Genomic DNA, 26,673 nt, shown 5'->3' on the forward strand with positions numbered 1-26,673 from the left:
GAAGCGTTTGAGAGAGGCGGGGCATAGAGGACCTACAATAATGTACAGTATTTGAAAAATAATGTGTTTTTTGAACATTAAAGCATGTCAACATATTCTGTTACACCAAATACACAAAATAATGATCTTTAAAAAAGCATCATATGACCCCTTTAATATTTTACAGTATTTAATATTTAAAAAGAGCATACATTATGCAGTTATCCCACTTCAGCTAAAACTTACGTTCCACAGCTGGGCAACTTTTGCAGAATTTGTAACAGTATTTTTATCAAATATAAAATCATTGAAATGTTTTAAAGTAACAAAAGAGTACTACGTTGTTGTTGAAACAGAGATATTAGTACAATGCACAACCTGAAAAATGAATGAAATATAATGTAAGATTTATTGAAGATATCAAGTGTAAATAGACTTTGTAAAGAGGATTATTATGGCTGTAAGTTCTTAAGAAAGCGTAAAGGATGCTCAAATGGCTAATTACAGGCCTAATGTATTGTTAATGGAACATGATCAAATGGATCTTCATCATAACAAACATGATGTCCTTGTAAGCACCATCATCCATATAACCATATGCCAAATTGGATCAGATCACAAAATGTTTGTATTAAATTAAGTTTATCAGAAAAGTTTAGGGCAGAAGATGCACATCTGTGGTGTTTTGTGTTGAAGTACATCCCATTCTCTCATTTAAGAGGTCATTATCAGTTCATCGTGGCTGATGGATGATGAACATAGCAGGTGAGGGAGAGGTGGAACAATAGGATGGAAAGGTACCACTCCTGTCATGCGAGCATTATGTGGCACAATGGAGCCTGATTTGCTGTTGTTGTACAGGACAGTGAGTTCTGATTGGCTGGCTTTTGTGTGCCAGTGGTTATAGAGTTCGAGGACAGGCAATAAATGACTGAAAACAATTACGTCATTACCGGGAAGGGAACACTGAGTGACGAAGTCTGGAAAGAGAGTGACTTGTGTGAACGTGAAGGTGTGATCTGATGGATGCAGACCTCGAGTCGCCTTTAGTTATGATGGATTGATCATTTAAATTTTGTGCTCAGAACTCTAGTGTAGCTCAGAGGGAAGAATCAGCTTTATGGTTTGCTGCATTTGGATATTGACAGTACGACTTGCTTGCACAAGAGGCATTAAATAGTCAAATGTGAGTCAAATTAGCTGTATAGATTATTGGTATAATTACGTCATTTGCAAAATACTCTGTATCCCAGCTGCCTAGCCAAGGTAAGACACACTGTTTCATGTCTGAAAATAAGTTTTAATTTCTTTAGAAATAATTGTGCTATTTGGATTTTTATTATTGGAGTTTAGATGATGTTTGTATATCTCATGGATGATATTCTGCAGTACAAAGCTTCATATTTTCTGCCTCTTTTGTTTTGTTAACATCAGCCTGGCATTGTTTGCTCTTACATATGGCTACTAATGTTGGTTGTTTTTACCAAACACGCACCCAGTCCTGTCTAGGAGCACAACACATGCTGTGGTAGAGCCTCAGTGCCATGCTTAACTCTCACTGCTTCTGCCACGTCCAGTACATTTTATTGTCTTTTCTCTTTCTTGGCTTCTCTCACTCTCTCTAGCCCCAGGATAAGGTAAGAGTGATGTCTTTCTCTCTCTGTGCATTTCGCCTTCTCTCTCCGTAGCTGTCGTTTCTGTCTCTGCCCCTTTCCATACGTACTACAACTCCCATCGTGCCCCGCTCCACCGTGTCATCTGGTGCAGTGCGTTTCTGTGGAGTCTCATCCCTTTCATACACTGAGGCCTGAGCTACTCGGCCTGATAGAACAAATTCAAGTTTTAGTCTATGAACTTCTATGCGTTGACGTTTTATTTGTTCTATCCGGCTCCGAAGCTGAACACGCTTCTTATTGGTCACATTAAAGCCATCTAACCTTTTTGAAGGCAGTTTATAAATGCAAAAGATGTAAGGAGTGTTTTAAAACAGGAAAAGTGGGCAGTAGTTGTGTGTTGTGAAAAATTGTGGTTTTAAATGTTATTAATTTCTGAAATATGAATGAATAGTGTGCTAACTATTATGTGTTGGTTCTTTATAAGTTTTTGTTTAGTGTGGCATGGATTATGTTCATATATGTTGTGTTTTGCTGTTGTTTCAGTTGTGTAATGCTCTATGTAACATCCAGGGACAAAAGCTTCAAGCTGATCAGTCAGCAGTTGAAGCCAATTACTCTTGTCACATCGCTGACGGCACATTTAATTGGCCATTACTCACCACATTGATCACAGGTCAATTTTATTGCAAAAACTAAAAAAAAGAAAAGATATGGTGTTTTAAGCATGTTTGGTTATGATGATCACTAGTGTGCTTTTCATAGAAAAGCACAGAGAGGATAGTTAATCCACATTGTGTGCTCAAACACACACATTCACACAGCTTGGTCACAGAATGTGAGGTAGGAGGCATATGATTAGAATATAACTTAGCCTGTAAGGGTGAGAAAACAAATATTCCTCTTAATTTATTTGTTGTATGCTGTTTCACATGCATGCAAATGCACACAACCATAGTACAGCCTTCTTATACAATGCTGGCTCTGTTCAGAGTGAGATCATTTGAAAGAAGTGCATAGCAAAGAAGGAGAATGATGAAGAAGGAAAGGCAAAAGAGATGAAAGAAAATGAAAGAAGAAATGAAAGAGTGTGCACTGCAGAGAAGGGTGAGTTGGCTGCTGTAATGCTACAGAACCATAAAATCAATGCAGATCAGGACAAATTAAGCTGAAGTGCTAGAAGATGAGAGGAAGGAATGGAAAGAGAGTTGTAAATCCATTCATCCAAAAACTAGCTCACAAACCGACACTGTTTCTTTCGTAAACACACCCTCGTGTTCAGTTCTGCTGTGCGCGCTACAGTGCTGTACCTTTAAATCCTGCTGACTGCTGCAGAATTTTCAATCTCTCATACACACACTGTGCAACCAACCCAAGACTGCTGTCCTGCAGAGATCCAGGCGTTTTTTTCAGAGCACTGCAGAAGGGTGCACACACTCACACATGTAGTTGTAAATTTGATCTGAGCTGAAAAGTACTTGTTCAAAGTGTCAGTTTATTGGAGGTGCTTGCTATAACTGTTCCTCATGGATTAGGGTTTTTTCAAAACCTTTCGCATTAAGTGTTAAAGGGATAGTTCACCCAAAAATGAAAATTCTGTCATTAATTACTCACCCTCATGTTGTTTCAAACCCATAAGACCTTCGTTCATCTTCGGTAATAATAATTTTATTAATAATTAATTGTTATTATAATAGTAAGTACATGTAATGTGTAACACAGACACCTTAAAATAAAGTGTTACCCAGAATTTTTATTTTTGGGTGAACTATCCCTTTAAACCTCGGCACATAGCGAGACCTGCACTTCTTTGTTATATTGACATAAATGATACCACGAATTGTGCGATTTGTTTAGGAGAGGTGTGTGATTGCTATTACTTCTAAGTGCTGTTAACAACCACCCGGAACACCATAACAACCACAAATCAATGCATTCAAATACAATTAGAACAGCTTAGCAATGAGATAGCGATAACAGTGAGATTCATTCAATGCCCTGGCATGGTACTCGATTCAAGTACCACTCAAGAATCGAGTTACATGTAAGTAGCACTAGCATACAAAGCGTAAAACCTGTTAATTTAGATATACACTACAGTTCAAATTTTCAGTAGTTTTGGGTCAGTAAGATTTTTTAAAAGAAATTAATGCTATAATAGATTACACAATAACAAATTCAAAATATAAAACAGTTATTTAAATTGTAATAATATTTCACAATATTACTTTTTTGTAATTAATGCAGCCTTGGTGAGTATAAGAGACTTCTTTCAAAAATACAAAAAATTCTTTCCGACCGCAAACATTTGAATGGTATTGTATCTGACTAAATCATTTAAATGTTACAGTTACAGTAATGTTGCCCATACAGCATCTGTTCTACATGTCTGTTTCCTCTCTATCCATCAGATATCCCCTTCTCTCTTCTCTCCTGAAGGGTTTGATTTTGTTCTCCCTGGATGTTGCATGTTGTAACTTTTGTGTTTTTGTTTTGTTTATGTTTGTCTGTCCCCGTTTGTGTGTCTTTCACTTTATGTTTATGTGTATCTGCTTGTGCGTGTGCACATGTGTGAACTTCTTACACACTCCAGTCTACGCTCCTTCAGCTCAGACAGGTCCAACACTCTGAACAGAAGCTCCTTCGCTCGGGACAGCATGATGATTGAAGAGATGCTGGTGCCCACCAAAGACACGGTAAGAACGCCCACTCTCTTTATTGCTCTCATCTGTGGCTTTCATTGTCTTGTTCTCATTCAGTACTGTAGCCGCTTTTCCACCGTCAGGCCAAACCGTTCTCGTTGCTTAACTGTTCTGTTTCGGGCCCATCCGGCCCAGCCAGTACTGATATGGTTTCATTTTCCACTGTGGGGCTGATAACAGAGCTTGTAATACAAATGCATCAGTCGTTGCCGTGGTAAGGCAAGTGTTTACAGATGGTATGAGATGTAAATAGCGACCGCATTATGATCAGATATTTCTGTTTACTTAGATAGCTCAGATAGTACACTTGGCCAGCTACAGAGAGAAACTGGTAGCCAGGCAACAAACAAGTGACCAATCTTGAGTGGCAACGTCACTACACACATTCTACCAGCAAAGTTCAGCACTGTTAGCCAACCGTGCTGAGAATTACGGACCAAGAACGGTTTGTAATCATGTTGTGCCGAACCAAGCTCAAGTGGAAATATATAACCATTCCTTACCGTTCTTAGAATGGTTCACTCTGAAGGTGGAAAAGCGGCTGTGTTATACTCTACATCATACTTCCAGAAAGCACACACACTACCGTGTTGTTACAAACCGTAGTGAGTTACCTTCATAGGCAGCATATTAAGGCATCATACTGTAGGTGCAAAACCTGTTTCAAAACCAAGGCAAATTATGCTGCTATTTAAGTTTTTTCTTTATCCTTAGTTATTACGTCAATCCCAGATTGCATGAATACATCAAAGATGATGGATGAAGTAAAAAATAAAGTGGATAAAGTAAAGAATTTATATTTATAATTTTGTTTTATAGCATTTATAAATATTTTGAATTAGATTTTATTTTTATATTTTCATTTAAATTTAAATTAAATTTTTTAGTTTTCATTTTGTTAATTTTTTGTGCTTATTAGTTTTAAAAATTTTCTATTTTTTAATATTTCAATATATTTTAAATATTCTATTTTGTTTTCAACCTAGTTGTTTTATTTTATTTCTAATTTTCATGTAATTTTTCTTATATTTATATATTATTTCAGATTTCAAATGAAAAAAAAAAGATTTTAATAGTTATTGTTAGCGATAACAACAACTGTTTATAATTGATTATAAATATACTTATTTCATTCAATACTGTACATTTCTGCAATATGGACATTGCTTTGACAGTCACCTCTGATTGTAATGTAGAAATGTGCATTTCCCGTAAAGCTGTTTCCAATAAATGTGAATTAAGTGTAATTGAATTCAGTACTAAAAAATATAATTAAAATTGTTTATGTGTATTTTGCCACAGGTTATGTGTTATATGTGTGTGCCACTGCACTGCTATAAGATATCACACTTGATCTGCATCAACACTGACTGATCGGCACTAGAAACTAGATATGACATACAAAAAATAAACGAAGGATTGCCATATCTTAACCCTGTATTAATAAAACGCCATAGATTTATTGTTAATTCCATTCATTGCCTGGCATTCTTCCTACAATTGCGCAAAGTCCACTCAGGACTTTCCACAACACAGCAAAATGTCTTGGAATATTTGTTTTGGGTCCCATGGGGTTTACGAAAGTCTGGTCCCCATCCACACAGACACAAACACACTCTGTTCTGTTCTGTCCATTTTCACATTCTCATTTCCAAATGTGCCTTTAAATAAACTCTTAGACTTGAGACTTTCAGTCTAATAAGAGTTTATTTAAAGGCACATTTAGATAAAAATGCTTGACCTCAATCTATCCTTAAACAGTTGAATAGACACTGGGAAGTGGACTCTGTCACTCTTTTCCATTGTGTTTTCCTGTTCAGAGTTCTGTTGCTCTTTCCATTTTCAGGAGCAAATATTCAGGCTAGACTCCTGGAATTGCTCAATTTTTAAAGAAAACAAAGATGTAGTTACTAGGCCACTTATTTTATTTGATTAAAATTTGAATTGTATTCATTTAGCATGCATATCAAGCATAACAGCCATTAGCCTTAGCTAAAAATAACTGTTATGAGGTCAGTATTGTGTCTAGAGTGAAGTATATGACTGTGTTCCTTGTTTATGGGAACATAGAAAGAGATAGAGTGCAGTACAGCATACTAAACTGTTTTTATTTTTGCTTCAGTGTCAGATTTTGTGTTCTAAAAGCAATTGAGCTGCCTGACTTAGCTTCATTGTTCAGCTCAGGTGCAATCAGGTAGTTTTGAACAATATCAGAGAAACACTTTACATTATACATATTTTCTCTCTCTTTGTTTGGCTTCAGAGTGTATTTAAAGATATTTCCTACATGGTGGACCCTCAGAATAAGGTACAGGTCCTTGATCTTGACCATGTTAGAAAATTTCTCTCCATCTTTTCCATCCTTTCATTAGACAAAAATCCAAACACACTTGTTTTTTCTCATTTATTTGCTCATCTGTATTTGTGTGTCATTGTTTAGAAATACAAGCTCCACCTCCATCTACAGTGTTTATTTTGTTGTCTTTCACTCATTGTTTTTTCTGCTATTTATTTTTCTTGTTGAGTGTCCTGTTTGAGGCCATGTTTCATCCAGATGCATCAATGGGATGTTTCCAAAGACATTGTGTTTCTTAGCTTTATCTCGGCAGCGGATTTACAAGGCATCTCAGGAATCTTTAGATAACCAAGTCACTGAATTAAAAAAACCCAAAACAAAACAATTTTATATACATATACTGTATGTATATATATATATATTATCATTTCTGAATTTAATTACAACATGTATTGCTAGTTTCTGCGTCTAACAACCTTCACACTCATTTTGAAGGTTATACAACTGCTCCTGACCCTGAAGTGTGTGTTTTTATATATGGATGTGTTTACAGCACCTTGCAGTGACTCGAGAATACAACAGTGAGTGTATGCGGCGGTACAGTTGGACCCCTGATACAGTGGACCACTCACATAACACTGTCTGCAGTCCTGTGCATTCTGGGTAAGAATATGTTTTTGTGTTTATGGTTGTTTAACTTTAAGTATGCAAACACATTAGTAACCACAACATTGATAGATTTTGATTACGATTTATGATATATATATTTATATGATGTATATACGCTACAGTTCAAAAGTTTGGGGTCGGTAAGATTTTTTAATGTTTTCTAATATGATGATATGTTGCTCAAGAAACATTTCTTATTATTATAAATGTTGAAAACTGTTATGCTGCTTAATATTCTTGTGGAAACAGTGATACATTTATTTCACATACTTGATGAATAGAACATCCAAAACATTTATTTGAAATATAAATATAAATCTTTTGTAACATTATAAATGTCTTTAATATCACTTTTAATGCATCCTTGCTGAAATGAAAGTACTGATTGCTTTAAAAAATCCTACTGACCCCAAACTGTTTAATAGTGCTCAGTCCTCCTTATTTTACATATCTGTATTTAGTTAAAATTTTTTATATAGAAGAAATTAAATGTCATTCTGTGTGTTAGTGGCACCAAATGAATTGCAATTCTGTTAGAATACCCATTTATCTCAATGCTAAAACTTACTGCTTTTGACCACCTATATCTCTTAATGAGCATCTCATTAGCACATTATAATGATACCATTTATGATTGGTGGGAGATGATTTAATCCAACCAATCAGTAAACATGATGCTGTTTTGAGCAAGCATGTGAAAAGCTTTTGATTGGCTTCATTGAGTTGTTTGCATAAAGCACATTTTGTTTTCCTTTAGGTTCCCCCCACACTTTCTGCTACATTGCACATAAGATCTGATTTTTGACATCAGCTTCATGTCTTTCTTATATGTATGTCAGCATTTTTGCCATGACAGCAACTGTAATAATGAATGTTGTTTATTTTTTTACTTCCTGCTTTCTGTTCTTTTTTTCTTTTCGTTAATTTTTCCTTTTGCAGCCCTTCCTCCCCGCTTCCTCAGTATGACTCCAGGTGAAAACTGAGTCCGGTGACATCACTCTTTCTATAGCTTTCTGTCACGTATTTTCATCTGTCCTCTCCTGTTTACTTTCACTCTTTATCTGTTTCCTGCTCTGGTGTTTTATTCCCTGTTTTATCTCCTCATCTGTGTGAGCACTCCTCCACACTGTGTGTGTTTAGTCGGTCTTTGGGAAATGGACCTCATCCCATTCAGAATTCAGCAACTTCAGCATAGTCATAAAATAAACTTCAGATCACTCATTACACACACTTAGTTCCACCATCAGCACATTAGACATTTTGTGATGAAAGGGAGGTTTTTGTAATGTTTTTAATTTCACAGTTAGAAATTATTTGTTGAAGCAGCATCATTTCTTCAGTAGGACTGGGCAATATGTTGAAAATTAACAGAATATTTGTAATAATTTTTTAAATTTAAAGTAGGCATTTCGCAGTGATGTTTTGAATTTATTCAGTACTCTAATTCAAGAAATTAATTTTTGTTTGCGCCATCCCTCAGTAATGTTTCCATAAATCTTGTGGGTGGCATATATAAAAAAAGTTTGTTTTATTAAAAATATGTAAATAATGCAGTTTGTTACTATTTATTGTTATACTGACCCATATAAAAGAAAATTATTAAATATTCTTCGAGATTTTAATTGATTTATTCCTTGAAAATAGTGTGGAAAAACATACCTTTATTATTTTTAAGATGTCTACTGTTTTAGTTCTTACATTAAACATTTTAAATGGATATTTTGTCAAAATGGTTCCTCTGTCAAAAAAAAAAAAGTAAGTAAAGGAAATGCATCAGGACAAACATTCAAAAATTTGGGGTCAGTATTTTAAAAAAATGTATTGATTGAATGACAGTAAAGACTAATGCATTGTTACAAAAAATTCTATTTAAAATAAAATATGTTATTTTGAACTTTCTATTCATCAAAGAATCCCGAAAAAATATCACACTTAAAATATCATGATTAAAATTTTGTTTTCTGAAGGATCATGTGACACTGAAGACTATAGAGGCTTTGTAATCACAGGAGTGATTGACATTTTAAAATGTATTAAAATAGAAAAATGTTTTTAAATTATAATAATATTTCACAATATAACTGTTTTCATTGTATTGTGACCAAACGAATGCAGCCTTGATAAGCATAAGAGACTTCTTTCAAAGGTAGTTTTAATATATATTGAATATCACCAATATGTTGACTTGCCATATGTTGTCAAAATTTTTGGTTTATCGCCCAGCCCTTGTCATCAGTGTTAGGACATCATGTATATGTAACAAACACACAGTGGCAATGCACATGCAAATATATATATTGCATTCAGCTCACGTTAACAGATAAAGGGTGTTTTGGGTTTTCTATCCACCTGTGGAGGTGCTTTTGGTCACACTGTTGATCACTGATCACTGCTTCGAAACAATTAATCTTGGCAGTAAACAGGATATTATTTTCACCTTTGCACACCGAGTCATGACATGAGTACAGTGACTATGGTAATATTTGGAAAGTCAGTATTGAAGGAATCCTTTGTGTTTCCTGTTCAGGTGTCTCTGCTGCTGTTGTATGAGGGACTAAATGCTGCCAGGTTTAACAGCTCGAAGCACTGTCACTCTTTTTAATTGTTTTTCCTCTGTCTTGACTAAACTGTCTCTATCTCTCTCTTTAATGGTCTGTTCTTGCTTACTGTTTCTCCTCCTTTTCGTTTCTGCTTAGACCTTTCCCTTCTCCCTCCCTCCCTCTCTCTCACCACGTGTGTTGGGTGTACAGTGATCACAGCATGGGAATCTTCTCTCACCCGTTCATGTCTGTGTAGTGGGTTAGCGTGGTGTCCCTCTTTCTTTCTTCATGTCCTTCCCTCTTTCTCTTCCTTTAATCCTGTATTCTCTTGCAGGTTCCTAGTGAGTTTCATGGTGGATGCTCGGGGTGGGTCAATGAGAGGAAGTCGTCATGATGGGATGCGTATAATAATTCCACCCAGGAAGTGTTCAGCACCAACAAGAATCACTTGCCGCCTAGCAAAACGGCACCGCTTGGCATACCTACCCCCTATGGTGGAGGGAGAGGGACTTGTGAGCAGACTGGTGGAAATGGGGCCAGCTGGGGCACAGTTTTTGGGGTAAGAATTCCTCCATGGTGGCTTAAATTATCTGTAGTTTCACAGTTAAAGCAGATAACTCATGAACAACATAATCTTGGCCTAAATGCATTAGTTTTAAACTTTTTTGACAAAAATGTCAATGGGGAATGAGTTCAGATTGAGTAATGTCAGGATTTCCTTCTTAAATTCTCATAAAATTAGTGCTGAATGCAGTTTGCATGGTGCAGTTCCCCATCTGTTTATTGAATTCTTCCCTTATTGTCTTCACTTCATTTCAGGCCTGTGATAGTTGAAATTCCTCATTTTGGCTCCATGCGGGGAAAGGAGAGGGAGCTGATCGTCCTACGCAGTGATAATGGAGAAACCTGGAAAGAACATCATTGTGACTGTAAAGTGACAGAGCTCACCTCGATCCTTAATGGCATGGATGAGGGTAATGTAGTAATGACATAACTAAAACTTCAGACTAATATGGTTTTCATTAAATACCTCACAGGTAGTTTTCATTAAATCTTTATCATTTAGTTTATTTGTGTTTTCATATGTAATTACAGAGATGGATAGTCCAGCAGAGCTGGAGAAAAAACGTATCTGCCGCATCATTACAAAAGATTTCCCACAGTACTTTGCAGTGTTGTCACGCATCAAACAAGAAAGTGATTACATGGGACCAGAGGGCGGAGTCCTGAGCAGTGAGGCGGTTCCCATGGTGAAAGCTGCCTTTCCTCACGGAGCGCTTACGAAGAAGATTCGTGTTGGACTACAGGTATAAGGACTTATCAGGATGGTTGTTGTCAAATTATGTTTGGTCAAGCTTATGTTTTTAATTATTTATTTAATTTATTTTTTAATTTTATTGTATGGAATACCTGGAAATATTTGGGAATTTTAAAATAGTGTTTTCTACAGTAATTTTTTGTTTATGTTTATTATCAATTTTAAAATATTTAACAAGATATATATTGATCTTGTTTTAGAGCTTGTATAGATTAAAAATCGCTTGCAAACCATAATAATTTTTGGTTTGCGAGTATTTTTTTTCTTTTGAGTCAGTTTTTTTCAATAAATAACACACACACACACAGTAGCAGAATATTTTCACACAGAACACAGACATAATAGCAGAATAGCATCTGTTCTTTGGAAAGTGAATCTGTCTGTTACAACAGTGGTCAGGATGCATTTCCTGGTAAACATCTCATGAACATAGCATAGAAACTGAGAGTATATACATGTAACAAAAGAAACAAGTCAGAAGACTACAGCAATAAAAAGCTATTTGCATAATGGACGATTAATTAGTTGCATATGCCTAGACTGGTTATGCAAAATGTTCATCAGACATGATCCAAAAAAAAAAAAAACAGCATTAGTTCAGAAAAATATGTACTGTAGATGTTTTTCTCCTGTACATCATACCAATTTTTTCTGTTTCTCTCTCAGGCACAGCCTGTGCCAGAGGACATTGTGCGGACTATCACTGGTAACCGTGCATCCTTCAGCCCAATTGTTACTGTGGAGCCCAGAAGGAGGAAATTCCACAAGCCCATCACCATGACAATCCCTGTGCCACCCAGATCCAAAGAGGCTGTTTCTAACGGGCGCAAAGGAGAACCTGCCCCCTGCCTTAGACTGCTCTGTAGCATTACAGGCACGTGAATAGTTTGAGTGTGTGTGTATTTTAAATGAAATGTGGAAAATGTCAGGTTGTCATGGTCAAATGAAGGTGCAACAACAACTGCACATTATTTGAGATGCCCCATTTGAATTTTAATTCAACATTCGTGTTTGCTTTTGTGTATACAGAGTTAAAAGTCATGAAAAATCTGAGATAAAACATGCATTTGCAAGTGACACGAAATGTCATACTACTATCGAATAAAAAGGACCAAAAAATCGTTAAGCACTCAAAAAAAGTGTGGTGATGAAAGTGATTCCCAACACCAGTTTTTAAACAGTTTTGTTTTTAGGTGGAACATCCCCTGCACAGTGGGAAGACATCACTGGGACCACTCCACTCTCCTTTGTCACAGACTGCGTTTCCTTCACCACAAATGTGTCTGCCAGGTTAGTCTCAGCTGATGTTGGAGTGTATCCGATGCAGATTCAAATCATGTGCTTTGGAGTGGGGGACAGTGGACGATCTCTGCCCTAGATTAAATTATATCATTATAATAATTTTCATCTGCACATCCACAATGTCAAATGCTGATTGAACTCAAATATGACTGCAGACTGTGGCCTGGAATAAAGAGTTAGTGAGGAAAGGAAAGTCCACATAAGATCATTAAAGAACAGACACCATTTCTATAAACATTGTGAGGGATCTAATGTTTCTGCTCAAAATTTCTCTAAATGATGTAACTCCCCAGTTTGTGAGTGTCAGTTCCTTACAAAACTGTTCTTTTAATCAAATATTGAAATTAATGGACATTACTGCATAAGCTCAGAAATATGCTAAATTAAACCATGTTTATTCTTGTTGCAAGTAAACCTGTATTTATTGTAGATTTGATGGCATCTTATTTTATGTGTTATCTGCTTCATTTTGATAAGCATTTATTTTTCTAAATATGCATGCTTCTGTAGTCATATATTTTGCTTTTGGATTTAACATTGTTTTTTTTTTTGTCTATGAATATATCAGAACAGATTTGCGGCCCATTTTTGGGTTTCAACCAACCCACTGAGCACCATTCGTATAAACATTCATTGTTTGTGTCAGTATTGAAGACAACTGACTGAAAGATTTTGTTTCCAAAACTTCTATCATGTAAACAAGGTTTTCGGTCCCATGGAGTTGTAACAGAGAAAGTAAATATTTGTGAAAATTTGAGAATTGTACAGCATTTTCCTTATTCTAGGTAAATTATTTCCACTCTTTTTTGTAGATTTTGGTTGGCAGACTGTCAGCAGATCAGTGAGACAGTGGGTTTAGCATCTCAGTTGTACAGAGAGATGATCTGCGTTCCATACCTGGCCAAGTTTGTGGTGTTTGCTAAAATGATCGACCCTATAGAGTCCCGCTTGCGTTGCTTCTGCATGACTGACGACAAAGTCGACAAAACTCTGGAGCAGCAGGAGAACTTTGAGGAGGTGGCAAGGAGCAAAGACATTGAGGTGTGCCACTGTAACTCACACGCTAGCCTACACACATGCACACACTATACACACGTTCACATAAATAATTAACGTTGAACATGCTCTCAGTGTTTGGAAACAGTGAGTCACGAGTTTGTGAATATTCTTGTATATACACACACACATAAAAAAATCCATGGAAAAAAACATGAAACATGTTACAACAAACTTTTTTCCTCTGTAATTCACAGGCCACCCACACGTTCATATTCTCCCATATTCAAACACAATAACCCTTCTGATCATTTATTGACACCTTAGAGACATAAATGTATAAATGCTTATGATTTTTCACTCGTTCCTTTGTCAGATTCTGGAGGGTAAGCCCATTCATGTAGAATGCTATGGCAACATCACTCCTCTGGCAAAGAGTGGTCAGCAACTCGTCTTCAACTTCTATGCCTTCAAAGAGAACCGACTCCCATTCAATGTCAAGGTTTGAGTGACAGTGGCCTAACTCTTTCAGCTATAAAGGATGCACTTACAGAATTTCAGTAAACAAGTATTATCCAGTAAATCAGCTATACAGTTTAATCTGAATATTGAACTGAAATGCAAAAAGTTATATTTACTCTATTGATCGAAGATATAAAGTAAGTTAAAGGTTTTTTTTGTGTTCCATTAGCAGATGTAACAAAATGTCTTGGACATTATATTGATACTTAGCCATGTGGATGCAGCATCACGCAAACGTTTTCGGTTACCAGTGCCACTGAAAAAAATGCTCTATTCACAGTCAGCCATAAATAATTTATTTCATGAGAACAAGTGTCCTATAGCAAAGGTATAGCATATAATTTTATTTGGCTGGTCATGTGACCGCAATATAGCAGACCCCATGAGGCAGCTCAGCTCAATCTAAAATAAAGCAGCATTTATTAGGACACTGATATGACTGGAGTTATATCTTAAGACTTTTTGTCATTCTGTGTTGTGTATATGGATGTGTTTTGTAGGTCAGAGATATGGGCCAAGAGCCATGTGGCAGAATCTCATTCCTCAGAGAACCTAAAATCGCAAAAAGCCTGCCACAGAGTGCAATCTGCAATCTTAATTTTACACTGCCAACACACAGGAAGGTAAGAACAGACAAAAACACATTGTGTGACATTTTCTCTAGTGTTATTTGGAGTCTATTAAACATTAAACATGTCACAGAGCTATTTGTGTTGTTGCTTTAGCTGTAACTTTATTTTGCCTTTCCTTTTGTCTTGCTCTCTTTTAATCTCTCTGCATCTGCATTTATTATCTTATCTATTCCTTTACTGTCCTCTTTCCACTCCTTTTCTCTTATCTCCTCTCTTTCCAATATGATCTTCACTTACCCACCATCCTCGGCTGCTGCTGCTCCATTATGTATTGCTGCAATGCACCGTGGGAAATTTTAGGAAATGGAGTCAGATCCTGATGATGAGGTACATATTTAATAACTTGTCCACCTTTGCCTTTAATGTGGTGCTTATGTGATCATACGCTTATTTATGTGATTAGTCAAAAGATTTGTACCAGCTCCCATCATTGGTCAGGGAAGTGCATGACTTCTTTTTGAGTTTATCAGTATATTTAAAGCATTGTGTTATTTTGTGGCTTGGTGGAAACATTTTTCACATATCTCTTTTGCAGATTTAAGTTGTATTTAATTTTATTTCAAATTGAAGCAATTAGGCAGTTTCACTGGAAAATACTAAACTTTCACACTGTTAGCAAATGGGCTGTGCTTATCTAGTTGATCCTCTCTCAGGAGACCGTATTTCAAAGTGAAATAAAGCACAACATTCCTTAGAATCCTTACAGAAACTAAAGCAATTTAAATATTTTACCGATATCCTAAATTAAATTCACAACGTGAATTAACTCCTTCAAAAGATGCACTGAAAATATCTGGACCAATGTAGATACAGTGCTTTCAAAATAATCAAAATGAAATTGTAGTAGTAGTAGTAGTAGTAAAAAGATCATTGCACTATGATTTTTGTCACTTTGTTCTTACATAGGATTTTTACTTTTGTGTTATTGCAGAATGACAAAGATCGACGACATACCTTTGCCTCATTAGCATTGCGAAAGCGCTACAGCTATCTGGCCGATCCAGCATCCAGTGAGTCCTACATTTTCTTTATTCTTGAAACATCAGCATGACATAATCACACAGTCGAAGCTTCACATGTACACAGGCTTCTGATACAGGCATATATGAAGTCACAATAATCCCATATCTCACCATTTTCCAAAACAGAACTGCCAGTATATATTGTCTGTGTACATTAGTCATAAACATTTACATTTGTTTGCTTGCTTTTTTGCCTTCTCTGTTTTTTCTTTTGTCATGCGTGTTGTTTTTTGTTCCATTGTTGCACATTTCATATGATTTGCTACCACATTGTCTACACAGGTTGCGTATTGCTTAATGTGTTTTTGAATAAACCTATCATCATGTCTAATTTGTTGTTATTTGTTTTTTTATTTTCAAAAGAATTTGCTTGTTTTGCAGACACTTCTTCTAATTGCTCATGATGAAAAACCATGGACTCAATACTTGCTTCTTTATTCAGTTATTAAAGGGGTCATGAACTGCATTTTTAAAAATTATTTTATAATGTTCTCTGAGGTTCACTTATAGGGCCCTATTTTAACGATCTAAGCGCATGGTCTAAAGCGCACGGCGCAGGTGCACTCAGGGCATGTCCGAATCCACTTTTGCTAGTTTAAAGGGATAGTTCACCCAAAAATGAAAATTTGACATTTATCTGCTTTAGGGATGTGCATCTCATGACTCAGGCCGATACGATACGCACCTCGATGCATAGCCAACGATACGATACATTAAAGATACATATGAAGCAGCTACCGATTCGATACGATTCACCCCTATTACGATGCAGTGCGATCCGATTCGATTCAACACAATGCGTTTCAATGTAATATGATGCAGTGGAGAAAATATGATCACTTTTAATGCCTCGAGGCCTGTTTCATAAAACAAGTTAACCAAATAAGCCAGGCTTGTTTCAGTCTGACTCATTGTCAAATGATTTGGTTCCATAAAGCAAATTTAACACAGGCCTAGATCAAGCTTAGTCATTGTGGCAACTTATGCTGGGAAACTAACCTGGTCTAAAGCAGGCTAACTATCAGACTACATTTTAACTGATAAGAGGAACACACATTTAACTCATTTGAGCTAGTAGGGCTGTATTAGCCAGCTTACAGTTACTGCTATCATAAAAATACACTTTATATGTAGGTTTAAAATTCTACAAAAGACACATTTAATGTCCAAAAACAAATTTTTAGCAAAATGTATATTTTACTCGGAATTATTGCGCTCCTATTCGATTGCGCTCCTTCTGTTTAGCGTGCATGCGCACAGCTGCGCTCGTTGCTCTCGCGTGCCTCGCCCACTCCTGACAGCAAAATGGATATGTTTACATGACTTTCTAACATTTACAGATGAAAAATATACCTGTGACATGTCAGTTATGCACCGAGGAAAACACAACGTCTCAAATGCATTAAAAAGCACAGATATATTCGCTGTTTGCGATGGTGGATCGATTTGATCCATGATCGACATTAAGGTCTGCTTAAGAATAAGCGTGCACAAATTAGTTAGATTGTGTGAATTTAATTTGTCGTTAATGGAACCACTTTAGCCCCAATTAATTTGTTAGGTTATTTCAAGTCAGGTTTTGGACTTTAATCCCCACTTTTCCTCGGGTCTCCGTGGTGTTGTGATGTGGCATATTCACGCAGCAGCAGCGGTGATGAGAGAGCGTGCTTGAGAAACAGTTTAGAGAGGAGAACGCAATCTACATATAAAATATTGGTCACAGATTATTGGTCACTTTCTAAATAATAAAAGTATAGCGCATCCACTAGTAATTATATATAAATTAATCATTTTTTACCGATGCAAATATGTTAGAAACGATGCATCACGATATAAATGACAACTTATAGTCGATGCACACTTTTTAAACCGATGCATCGCATCGTTAACTTTTTATGCCGATTCACCGAGCGAATCGGGGAATCTTCCCATCCCTAATCTGCTTACCCCCAGGGCATCATTAACATAACATCCCTAAGCAGAAATAATTTTTAATAATTTTATATCTGATAATAGTTTCAGAACATTTTGAGCTTCTTGGTTTATTTAAGTGGCAGATATTTTTCCATAATTTTGCATCTCCACCCATGTGCCACAGACATGTGTTATGTGTTTTTTTTTTGGTTTTTTTTTCACTTCTCATTGTCAAAAGCTTCCACAGTTTCAGTATTTCCACTGTTGCTTGTTTTTGGATTTATCCCCTGACTAAATCTTTCTTGTTTTTCTTTTCTCTCTTATTTAACTATTTCCGTTTACTTTGTTTATTAATTTAATTATGCTAGAAACAGCTGAAAAAGGCCATAACACCACTCCAAAAACCACGCCGCAGCCTTCTGGCTACGCTTACAAGCCTGTATTTACGACGCGCTCCTACCAGGCCTGGGCGACAAGCTCTCCCATCAACGTCCCTAGCCAGACCAAGTCTGGATTTGGCTCCCTCTCCAGCTCCTCATCCAACACCCCCTCAGCCTCCCCACTGAGGTCGGTGTGGTCTGTGAACTCTGCCTCTCCTATCAAATCTATTATTGGAGGTTCACCAGCATCTTCCATCAAATCTGCCAGTGATGTTGCATCACCGATTCGATCGTATAGAACAATCTCCTCACCAATAAAAACTGTAGTTCAAGGTGCCCAGTATCCAGTCCAAGCTTCCCCCACCCTTCTGTCCTCTCCAGTCAAAAGTGCCCCTGATCCAGTTTCACTTAAAGGCCTCACAGGGCTCTCAGCCAGGACATCTCCTGTACCATCTGGCGGAACCTTGCTGGAAAGATCCTCCATTGCTATTACTCCTCCAGCCTCACCTAAGTCTTCTCTAAACATGTACAGCTCAAGTTTGCCATATAAGTCTGTCGTAACCTCAAACCCTCCAGCAACCTGCTCCCCCATTAAAACTGTCCCGGGCTTTTCCTCTATCAGAACCAGCACTGATGCCTCTGCCAGAGGATATCTGTCATCCCTCTCCTCACCATTGAAATCCGGCTCGGCCACTACAGCAGCTGCGCTGATCAATGGGACAGTTTCCCCAACCAAATATCGCTCCTCCTCCCCAACAACCCATCTTACCAGCACTCTGCAGGAAAGAATTCAAGCCACAACAAATGCAGCAACAACAAGTGTGAACGCTGCCTTTGATGAAGTGGAAAAAACTTTCAATTCCTGCTCTGCTGGCTATGGCACACTAAAGTCAGTGTCCTCCACTCCCTCATCCTCTTACCAGTCTATCCGTTCCTCTGCATCCAACTCACTGTATGCCTCCCTCAGATCCCCTCCGAATTCTACCACAACTGTAACTTCCAGCACTATTACAGTCCCTGTCTATTCAGTTATAAATGTCTTACCAGAACACCAATTTAAAAAGCTCCCTGAAGTCTCCATGTCAACAGCTTCTCTCCTGTCCCCCAGAAGGGCCATGCCCCAAGAGGTTAATGCCCAGACTCAGTCCTCTTTTGCCAGAACTCTATCTCCTGTCAAGACTCCCATGCACATGTCCCCAGGAACAATAAAATCTGCTACCTCTTCATCCCCTCTGTCCAATAGCCAGGAGATTCTAAAAGATGTGGCTGAAATGAAGGAGGACCTAATCAGAATGTCTGCAATTTTGCAAACTGATACAAATTCAAGCTCCAAAGGTTATCATTCTGAGTCTAAGGAACATAAAGGGGAAGATGAGGAGCCTTTCAAGATAGTAGAGAAAGTCAAACAGGACCTGGTCAAAGTCAGTGAAATTCTTAGCAAGGATGTTTTGAGAGAGAGTAAGGCAAATATTAAAAACAGCAAAACAGAAGATGTCCTAGAGGATGACATAGATGATAATCCACAAAATGAGTGGAGATGCCCCCCTCGATATGAAACATTAACCCCTCAAGTCAAAACAAAAACAGTATCTGACAGAGATTTTAACCTTGCTAAAGTTGTTGATTATCTAACCAATGACATTGGCACAAGTTCTATTTCTAAAATAGCAGAGGCTAAACAAAGAACTGAGGAAGCAAGGAAAGAAGGAGATGAGAAACAAAAACGGGTCCTGAAACCTGCAATGGCATTACAGGAACACAAGCTCAAAATGCCTCCAAACAACATGCGCCCTTCACCTTCAGAAAAAGAACTTTCAAAGCTAGCCGATGCATTGTTTGGCCCTGAAATAGCACTAGACTCTCCTGATGATGTCTCCCATGACCAAGACAAGAGTCCACTTTCAGACAGTGGGTTTGAAACTCGTAGTGAGAGAACTCCCTCTGCCCCCCAAAGTGCAGAAGGAATGGGGCCCAAAGGACTCTTTCAGGATATTCCTCCTGTCATCACTGAAACACGCACTGAGGTTGTACATGTCATAAGGAGTTATGAGCCTCCAGGGGATCCTAAGGAGCCAGCTTTGGAAGATGCTAGAATGACAAAGCCTCCACTGCGATGTTCAGACACTGAGCCTCGATCACCTGGTGGGTCGATCAAAGAAAGAGTTAAAGCTTACCAAGCCAGAGTCAATGCAGAGGATGATGTGATGAGCAAAGGTATGCGGGTCAAAGAGGAAACTCACATAACAACAACTACAAGAATGGTGTACCACAAACCCCCCGTTAAAGAGGCTGTATCTAAGAGGATGGAGGAGACCATGTCTGTACGAGACATAATGAAGGCCTTCCAATCTGGGAAGGATCCATCTAGGGAGTTAACAGGCCTGTTTGAGCACAAAAGCAGCAGTGAAGGGGCAGATCCATCTGTCAGGCCTCTTGACCCAATGCCCAAAGTCGAACGTATCATTGAGGTTCACATCGAGAAAGGCAACAAAGCTGAACCAACTGAAGTAATTATCAGAGAAACAAAAAATCACCCTGAGAAGGAAATGTACATATATCAGGGTAGAAGTGGCATGAAAGAACTGCAAAATAGGATGGGCAGTGAGCAACATGACATAGAACCTGAAGAATCTCTTCCTTGTTATCTGGACTCCAGAATACACAAACCTGTCTCTGTGGAGGATGATAAGACCTTGAAATTGCTTAGTCAGCAGTCAGTGGAGTACCACGATGATGAATCATCTGAAACGAGGGGAGAATCATACAAATTTGCAGAGAAAATGCTCCTGTCAGAAAAATTTGACTCTTCCCATTCAGACTCAGATGAATCTGTGATTGACAGGTCTCGATATTATGGTGAGGGAACACAAGGTGGCTCAATTAGAGAATTCATGCTAAAGCCTGATAGGTCAGGTAGATCATCAGAAGATGACAATTATGACAAACTCACTTTGCTGCAGTATGCTTCTGATCCTGATAGTCCAAAAAAGTCTGTTTGGATGAGAGTTTCTGAGGATGGGCAGAGTAAAAGCAGAGAGAATCACAAATATGAGGACAGAGTAGACAGAACTGTAAAAGAGGCAGAGGAAAAACTTAGTGAAGTCTCACAATTCTTTCGTGATAAAACTGAAAAACTGAATGATGAGCTTCAGTCCCCTGAAAAGAAGCATCGTAGACAAGATGCGAGGGAGACTCGTTCTGGGCCCAACTCAACATGTAGTAGCCCAGAGAGGTCAGTGTACAGGAATGGAGGTACTGGAGAGGACTGGAGTAGAGACAGGTTTAGGGATAAGTATGATTCCCATGACAGAAAATGTGCCAGTCTACCAAGCAGTCCTGAAAGACGAGTCTTGCTTCGATACAATGATGACCCGAAAAAGGGAGACAGCTCATCCACAAGCAGTGCAAGTGATTCGTCTAAATATTTCCAGCCCTCAACATCTAAGGTTAGCTCGGTAAGAATGAAATTTGAATCAGAGGCCCAGAAACAAGATAAAGGTCCGCAATGGGGACAAACTTCAGGATCCCCAGTGAGGAAGCTGCAGGAAGGTAAGCTGCCTGTTTATCAAGTTTTTGCAGGGGGGAATATCCCAAGGTCAATAGAGTCTTCAGAAAGTGAGAGAAGCCCCAAAAAAGATAGTGAGGGTGGGTACAGTTACAATGTACGAAAGGCTCAAGCATTTGCCCAAAATCAGCAGAGTGACAGACAAAGAAATAGGTCAGATAACTCTTCACCAAAACATCACCAAAATGTTTACAGTAAGGAGCAAATTGCCAATGAAGATAGGAAAATATACAAAACTTGGGAAAACCATGGCAATGGGCAACTGAAAGGACAAAAGACAAAGCTCACTCATACTCTAGTGCATGATAGGCAAAAGGATGACTCACAGAATGAGCAGCACTCATTGAGAGATGGAAACACCACGACAGAAGAAACAACTAAAAAGATCATTTACACAGAGCTTGTAATTCGAGAAGACCCTAGTAATGCTGAAAATTGTAATGGTGCTCTAAAAAAAAACTCGGAATCACAAATTCCTGTTAGGGTTTCATCTAGTTTTATAGACCATCATCAAAGTAGTACTTTAAAGTTAGATTCCTCCATTAAATCTGAAAGAACAGGGTCTCACATAGCCAGAAATACACAGTACCCTAATTCTGGGGCTAGCAAATCACCTAGTGATGTGTCATCTGTAGTGAACTCAGATTCTAGCAGGCAGATTGTTAATATAGTCTGTAATGGTGTGGATGATAACCAAGTTGAGTATATTGAAAAAGTGACCCCAGGTGTCACTGCGGACATTAAACCTCTTCCTGTGTATGTCAGCGTTCAAGTAGGTAAACAGTATGAGAAAGAAACTGCCACTGGCCAGTTAAGCACTTACAAAAAAGTTGTAAGCCATGAGAGCAGGACAGTACATGAAACACGTGGAGCGTTTTATTCTGTCAAACAGAAACAGCCGCAATCTCCACAGGGAAGCCCTGAAGATGACACGTTAGAGCAGGTTACATTTATGGACAGTTCAGGGAAGAGTCCAGTAACTCCTGAAACGCCTACCTTTGAGGAGGTCAGCTACGACCTGAACTCCAGAGCTCCTGAGCCTGTCATCAGTTCCATTGCTGGCATGCCTAGCCCAATCCCAGAGGAGTCAGAGGAAGAGGAGCAGCCTAAGACATTCATTTTCAAGGCAGTATCAGCAGAAAAAGCCAAATCTGCCACTCAATCATCAGAACCTTCAAAAAGAAAGCAAGACTCAAATGGAAAAAGGTCAAAAGACAAACGCATAGCTTACATCGAGTTCCCACCACCACCACCTTTAGAAACTGAGCATGCTGACCCTGAAAAGAAGGGGTCATGTCCTTCCTCAGAAGCAGAAACAGAGATGATGGAGGTGAACCTTCAAGAGGAACATGACAGACATCTCTTTGCAGAGCCAGTAATCAGAGTCCAGCCTCCTTCCCCTCTTCCACCTGTAGCTGACAATAGTGACTCTAGTGATGATGAATCTGTTTTTCAGCCTGCCCCCCTTAAGAAGTACACATTCAAAATGGCTGAGGAGTGTGAGAAACATGTTAAGCCTACGAAACCAGAGAGAAACAGCTCACACCAAAAGGAATCAGGTATCAATGGCATTGTCAAAGAAGAAGAGGTAGAATGTGAACAGAATGGAAATGATCAATCTATCACTGATTGCTCATTAGCAACAACTGCTGAATTTTCCCATGATACTGATGCCACTGAGATAGATTCTCTTGATGGGTATGACCTACAAGATGAGGACGATGGACTGAGTGACCCTAAAACATCCAGTCTGTCGAATGAGGGAAAAGCAGGAGATCGGCCTTTCAGCCAGAGCAAACTTGAAGTGATTGAAGAGGAGAGCACGCCAAATGAGGAAATAGGGGAAAAGGCAAAAACAAAGAGGCCATCTGGGAAAAAATCAGACAATGGGAAAGAGGATAAAATCTATTCTTTGGAGGGAAGACACCCAGATAGACAAGGTTTTACAGACGATTATTTTAAGTCCCAACTAGAAGAGGGCATAAACACTACCTTTAAAACTGTGGCTACTAAAGGCTTGGATTTCAATCCATGGTCTGGTAAAGTTGGAGAGGAGGGAGCTTTTGATGCTAAAAACAATGATGAAGATCCGAAGCCCTGTGCTTTGTCAGTGGAAGACAAATCACAAGCAACCACGCCGGATACCACTCCAGCAAGAACCCCAACAGATGAGAGCACCCCAACTAGTGAGCCCAACCCTTTCCCCTTCCACGAGGGCAAGATGTTTGAGATGACCCGCAGTGGTGCTATTGACATGAGCAAGAGGGACTTTGTTGAAGAGAGACTTCAGTTTTTCCAGATTGGTGAGCATACATCAGATGGGCAGTCAGGGGACAAGGGGAAAGGGGGCAGGAATGCGGGGGTAGTCGCCTCTCACTCAAAGGCAGGGGAAAGAGCTGTAGAGGGGAAGGTAGAGGCAACCACAGATTTAACGCCATCCAGAGGCAACACAGTGCAAGGCAGTGCTGACTGCCTGGACGCACCTCCATTCGCTGACACCACCTCATGCACTGTCACAGCCTCCAAGGCCGACCCCAAATTACGCACCCCCATTAAGATGGGCATCGCAGCTTCCATTACTATAAAGAAAGACCCTGGCTCAGCTGAACTGACTGATGCTAAAACTGAGTCCTCAGACAGTCAGATGCCGGAATACATTAGCTTGGAGTCAAGGCAATTAGCTGAAAGTCACTTTGATAGCAGGGTCACTAACTCTTCCCAGACTGGCAGAAAAGATTACCCATCAGAAAACTACAATAACAACAATAATTTAGAGTCCTCTAATGTGCAGGCCAACTACATCCAGTGTGGTAGTGTAGTGTTCAATTTGCAGTCATCTTCTGAACCCACCTTACAGAAAGCTAGTAGAATAGAAGCTCAGTTTTGTAGGGAGTCTTTAGAGAGAGTGGACAAAGCCATTACTGAGAGTCCTCAGACTAAAGTAGTCTCAGAAAACAGGCAGACCAAGTCTAGGCTCCCAGTCAAGGCAGCAGGGTTCAGTTTTAACACACTCAGTTCAGGGAAGCAGAAGCCTCAACAAGTTGTGAGGCCAGAGGCAAGGAAAGTGGATCCTGCATCCATAATGCCTGAGCCCAAGTCTAGAATACCTGTCAAGGACATCAAAAGAAATGGTGCTTTTAACTCAGCTGTCACAGCTCAGGTAGTTTCAAGGTCAAGTAAGCTCACAGAGTCAGAGAGATCAGTCAGACCAGTATTTCCCTTTAGGCTGCCTTTCAAAGACAGGTCATCTGGTGCTTCTAATGGTTCAGTTAGCAAGGCAGGTAGAGGCAACTTTAGCGAGGTGTGTAGGCAGTCAACTGAGTTCTTAAAAAATGTTAGCGGAGAAGCAATAAAGGTGGCCGAACGACTTTCAGACGAGGAGAAACAGACACAGGGAGAGCAGTCGCAATCGGAGGAGGACAGCAGCACATCACGAAGCATCTCACTATCGGACCCCTCTCAGTCCCAGCCCTCCCTCTCCTCTGGCTCCTCCCGAGGGGTCACACCCTCAAGGACAAAGGTCACAAGGGCGGCGGGCAGTGAGAGGAGGAGGAGTAAGCGGACTGGAGGAGGGAAGGAGGGCAGTAAGAACGATGGGGCTCGCAGGTCGCCCCCCGTCGCGGAGATCAAGCCTAGTTTGTAAAACTTTATTGAAAACTTTACTTGATCTTTAGTTGCATGAGCCGTTGTGACTGACTGGATTGCCTGTGGCGTGAATAATAGCTGTCATTCTTGTCATTCTTTCATCACTGTGCTGTGTGACTGTACCGTACTGTATCTGTCCCTGTCAGATCTCCCCTTCTCTCTCCCCTACCTTCCACAGATAATTTATCATAATAATGACGGGTGGGGCACTGAACAGTCTACCTGTGCTGGGTTGGTTAAAGGAGCATTGTTGAGGAATTTATACCTGCTTCAGTGTTTGTTAACTTTGTTAGAAAAAATTTACAGTACTATGTTGTCTGCATGCCTCATTTCAACAAAGTCTCTTTTTTGTTAATGTTTTGATTTAATTTTTTTAAACTGTTGTATAAACTCAGTTATTGCCTGCATAGATTCTGTGGAAAATTTGTTTCACATACACAATCAGAGCACCAAATGTGTAGCTGAAATGTTCTAGTTCACTGTCTTGTCTGTTCTTCCTTTTCTAGCCAAACATAGTACTATTCTAAAAACGTCCTTTCATTTTTCCTCTCCTGTTAATAGGTTCTGTTGGAGAAAGATCTTGTTAATTTTTCCTTGTTTTGGCCAGAAAAGAAGGAAGTCATCTGGATTTTTCTTTTGAAATGAATAAGTAACATGTTTGTAATGTTTTTGTTCTGTATGTCATGACAGGTCCACAGAGTCCCTGTGAGAGAACAGACCTTCGTATGGCCATTGTTGCTGATCATCTGGGACTGAGCTGGACAGGTAAGACTCACTTTGCCCCATGTGCCTGAAATATTAGAGGTTACATTTCACTTGCCAGGTACTAATTATTTACTACCAACCTTCTGAAAGCTAACTTATTTAAATAGGGAGTCAAATTATAATTTGATCGCTAATAATCAATGGGAAACAATCCTCAGAACAGCATTGCTGTGGTGCCCTCTTGTGCCTTTGCTTGGTATTGCAGTGCAGAACTGGATTGATTTTATTTTTATTCAGAATTTTAATTGAAATTCAATTCAGTTCATAATTCTTCACATCTGACAACACACTATGAAAGACTCACTGTATTTTCCTAAATATCTGATTCTGATTAGATTTTAAAATGTTTACTTAGTTCAGAAACAGGAATTCTTAAAGGGGTCATATGATGTTGCTAAAGCCATTATTTTGTGTATTTGGTGTAATGCAATGTGTTTATGCGGTTTAAGGTTAAAAAAACACATTATTTTCCACATACTGTACATTATTGTTTCTCCTCTATGCCCCGCCTTTCGATTTTTACAAAGCTCATCGGTCTGAAAAGCGAGGTGTGCTCTGATTGGCCAGCGATCCAGTGCGTTGTGATTGGCCGAATACCTCAAGCATGTGACGGAAATGTTACGCCCCTTACCATATCGTGATGCTGAGCGACGAGACAAAAACATTAAAACTCATTATAAACGAGGCATTTGTTGCATCCAGTGAGGACGTAATTACGGGTTATAATGACTTATACTGTCTTTTTATGCATTGCGTTGCATCGCACCGCGTAAACATAAAACCATGTCTGCATTTGTGATCAGAGAAATGACA

The 26,673-nt window shown here is 38.9% G+C and overlaps 1 protein-coding gene across 1 annotated transcript in view; it reads left to right on the plus strand.

The window, feature by feature from the left end:
• Window positions 1-26,673, plus strand: part of LOC107671093 (ankyrin-3-like) — an 86,625-nt gene that overhangs the window by 47,830 nt on the left and 12,122 nt on the right. The window contains exons 25-39 of the mRNA XM_016463942.1: window positions 4,186-4,288; window positions 7,144-7,253; window positions 8,199-8,231; window positions 10,134-10,358; window positions 10,619-10,773; window positions 10,895-11,106; window positions 11,784-11,991; window positions 12,311-12,407; window positions 13,232-13,460; window positions 13,792-13,917; window positions 14,438-14,560; window positions 14,870-14,896; window positions 15,501-15,579; window positions 17,874-25,085; window positions 25,786-25,860. Coding sequence (XP_016319428.1) covers window positions 4,186-4,288; window positions 7,144-7,253; window positions 8,199-8,231; window positions 10,134-10,358; window positions 10,619-10,773; window positions 10,895-11,106; window positions 11,784-11,991; window positions 12,311-12,407; window positions 13,232-13,460; window positions 13,792-13,917; window positions 14,438-14,560; window positions 14,870-14,896; window positions 15,501-15,579; window positions 17,874-25,085; window positions 25,786-25,860 — 9,014 coding nt within the window. The remainder of the gene's footprint in view (window positions 1-4,185; window positions 4,289-7,143; window positions 7,254-8,198; window positions 8,232-10,133; window positions 10,359-10,618; window positions 10,774-10,894; window positions 11,107-11,783; window positions 11,992-12,310; window positions 12,408-13,231; window positions 13,461-13,791; window positions 13,918-14,437; window positions 14,561-14,869; window positions 14,897-15,500; window positions 15,580-17,873; window positions 25,086-25,785; window positions 25,861-26,673) is intronic.

The sequence above is a fragment of the Sinocyclocheilus anshuiensis genome, unplaced genomic scaffold (genome assembly GCF_001515605.1).
Source record: "Sinocyclocheilus anshuiensis isolate Anshui unplaced genomic scaffold, SAMN03320099.WGS_v1.1 scaffold861, whole genome shotgun sequence".
Lineage (NCBI taxonomy): Eukaryota > Metazoa > Chordata > Actinopteri > Cypriniformes > Cyprinidae > Sinocyclocheilus > Sinocyclocheilus anshuiensis.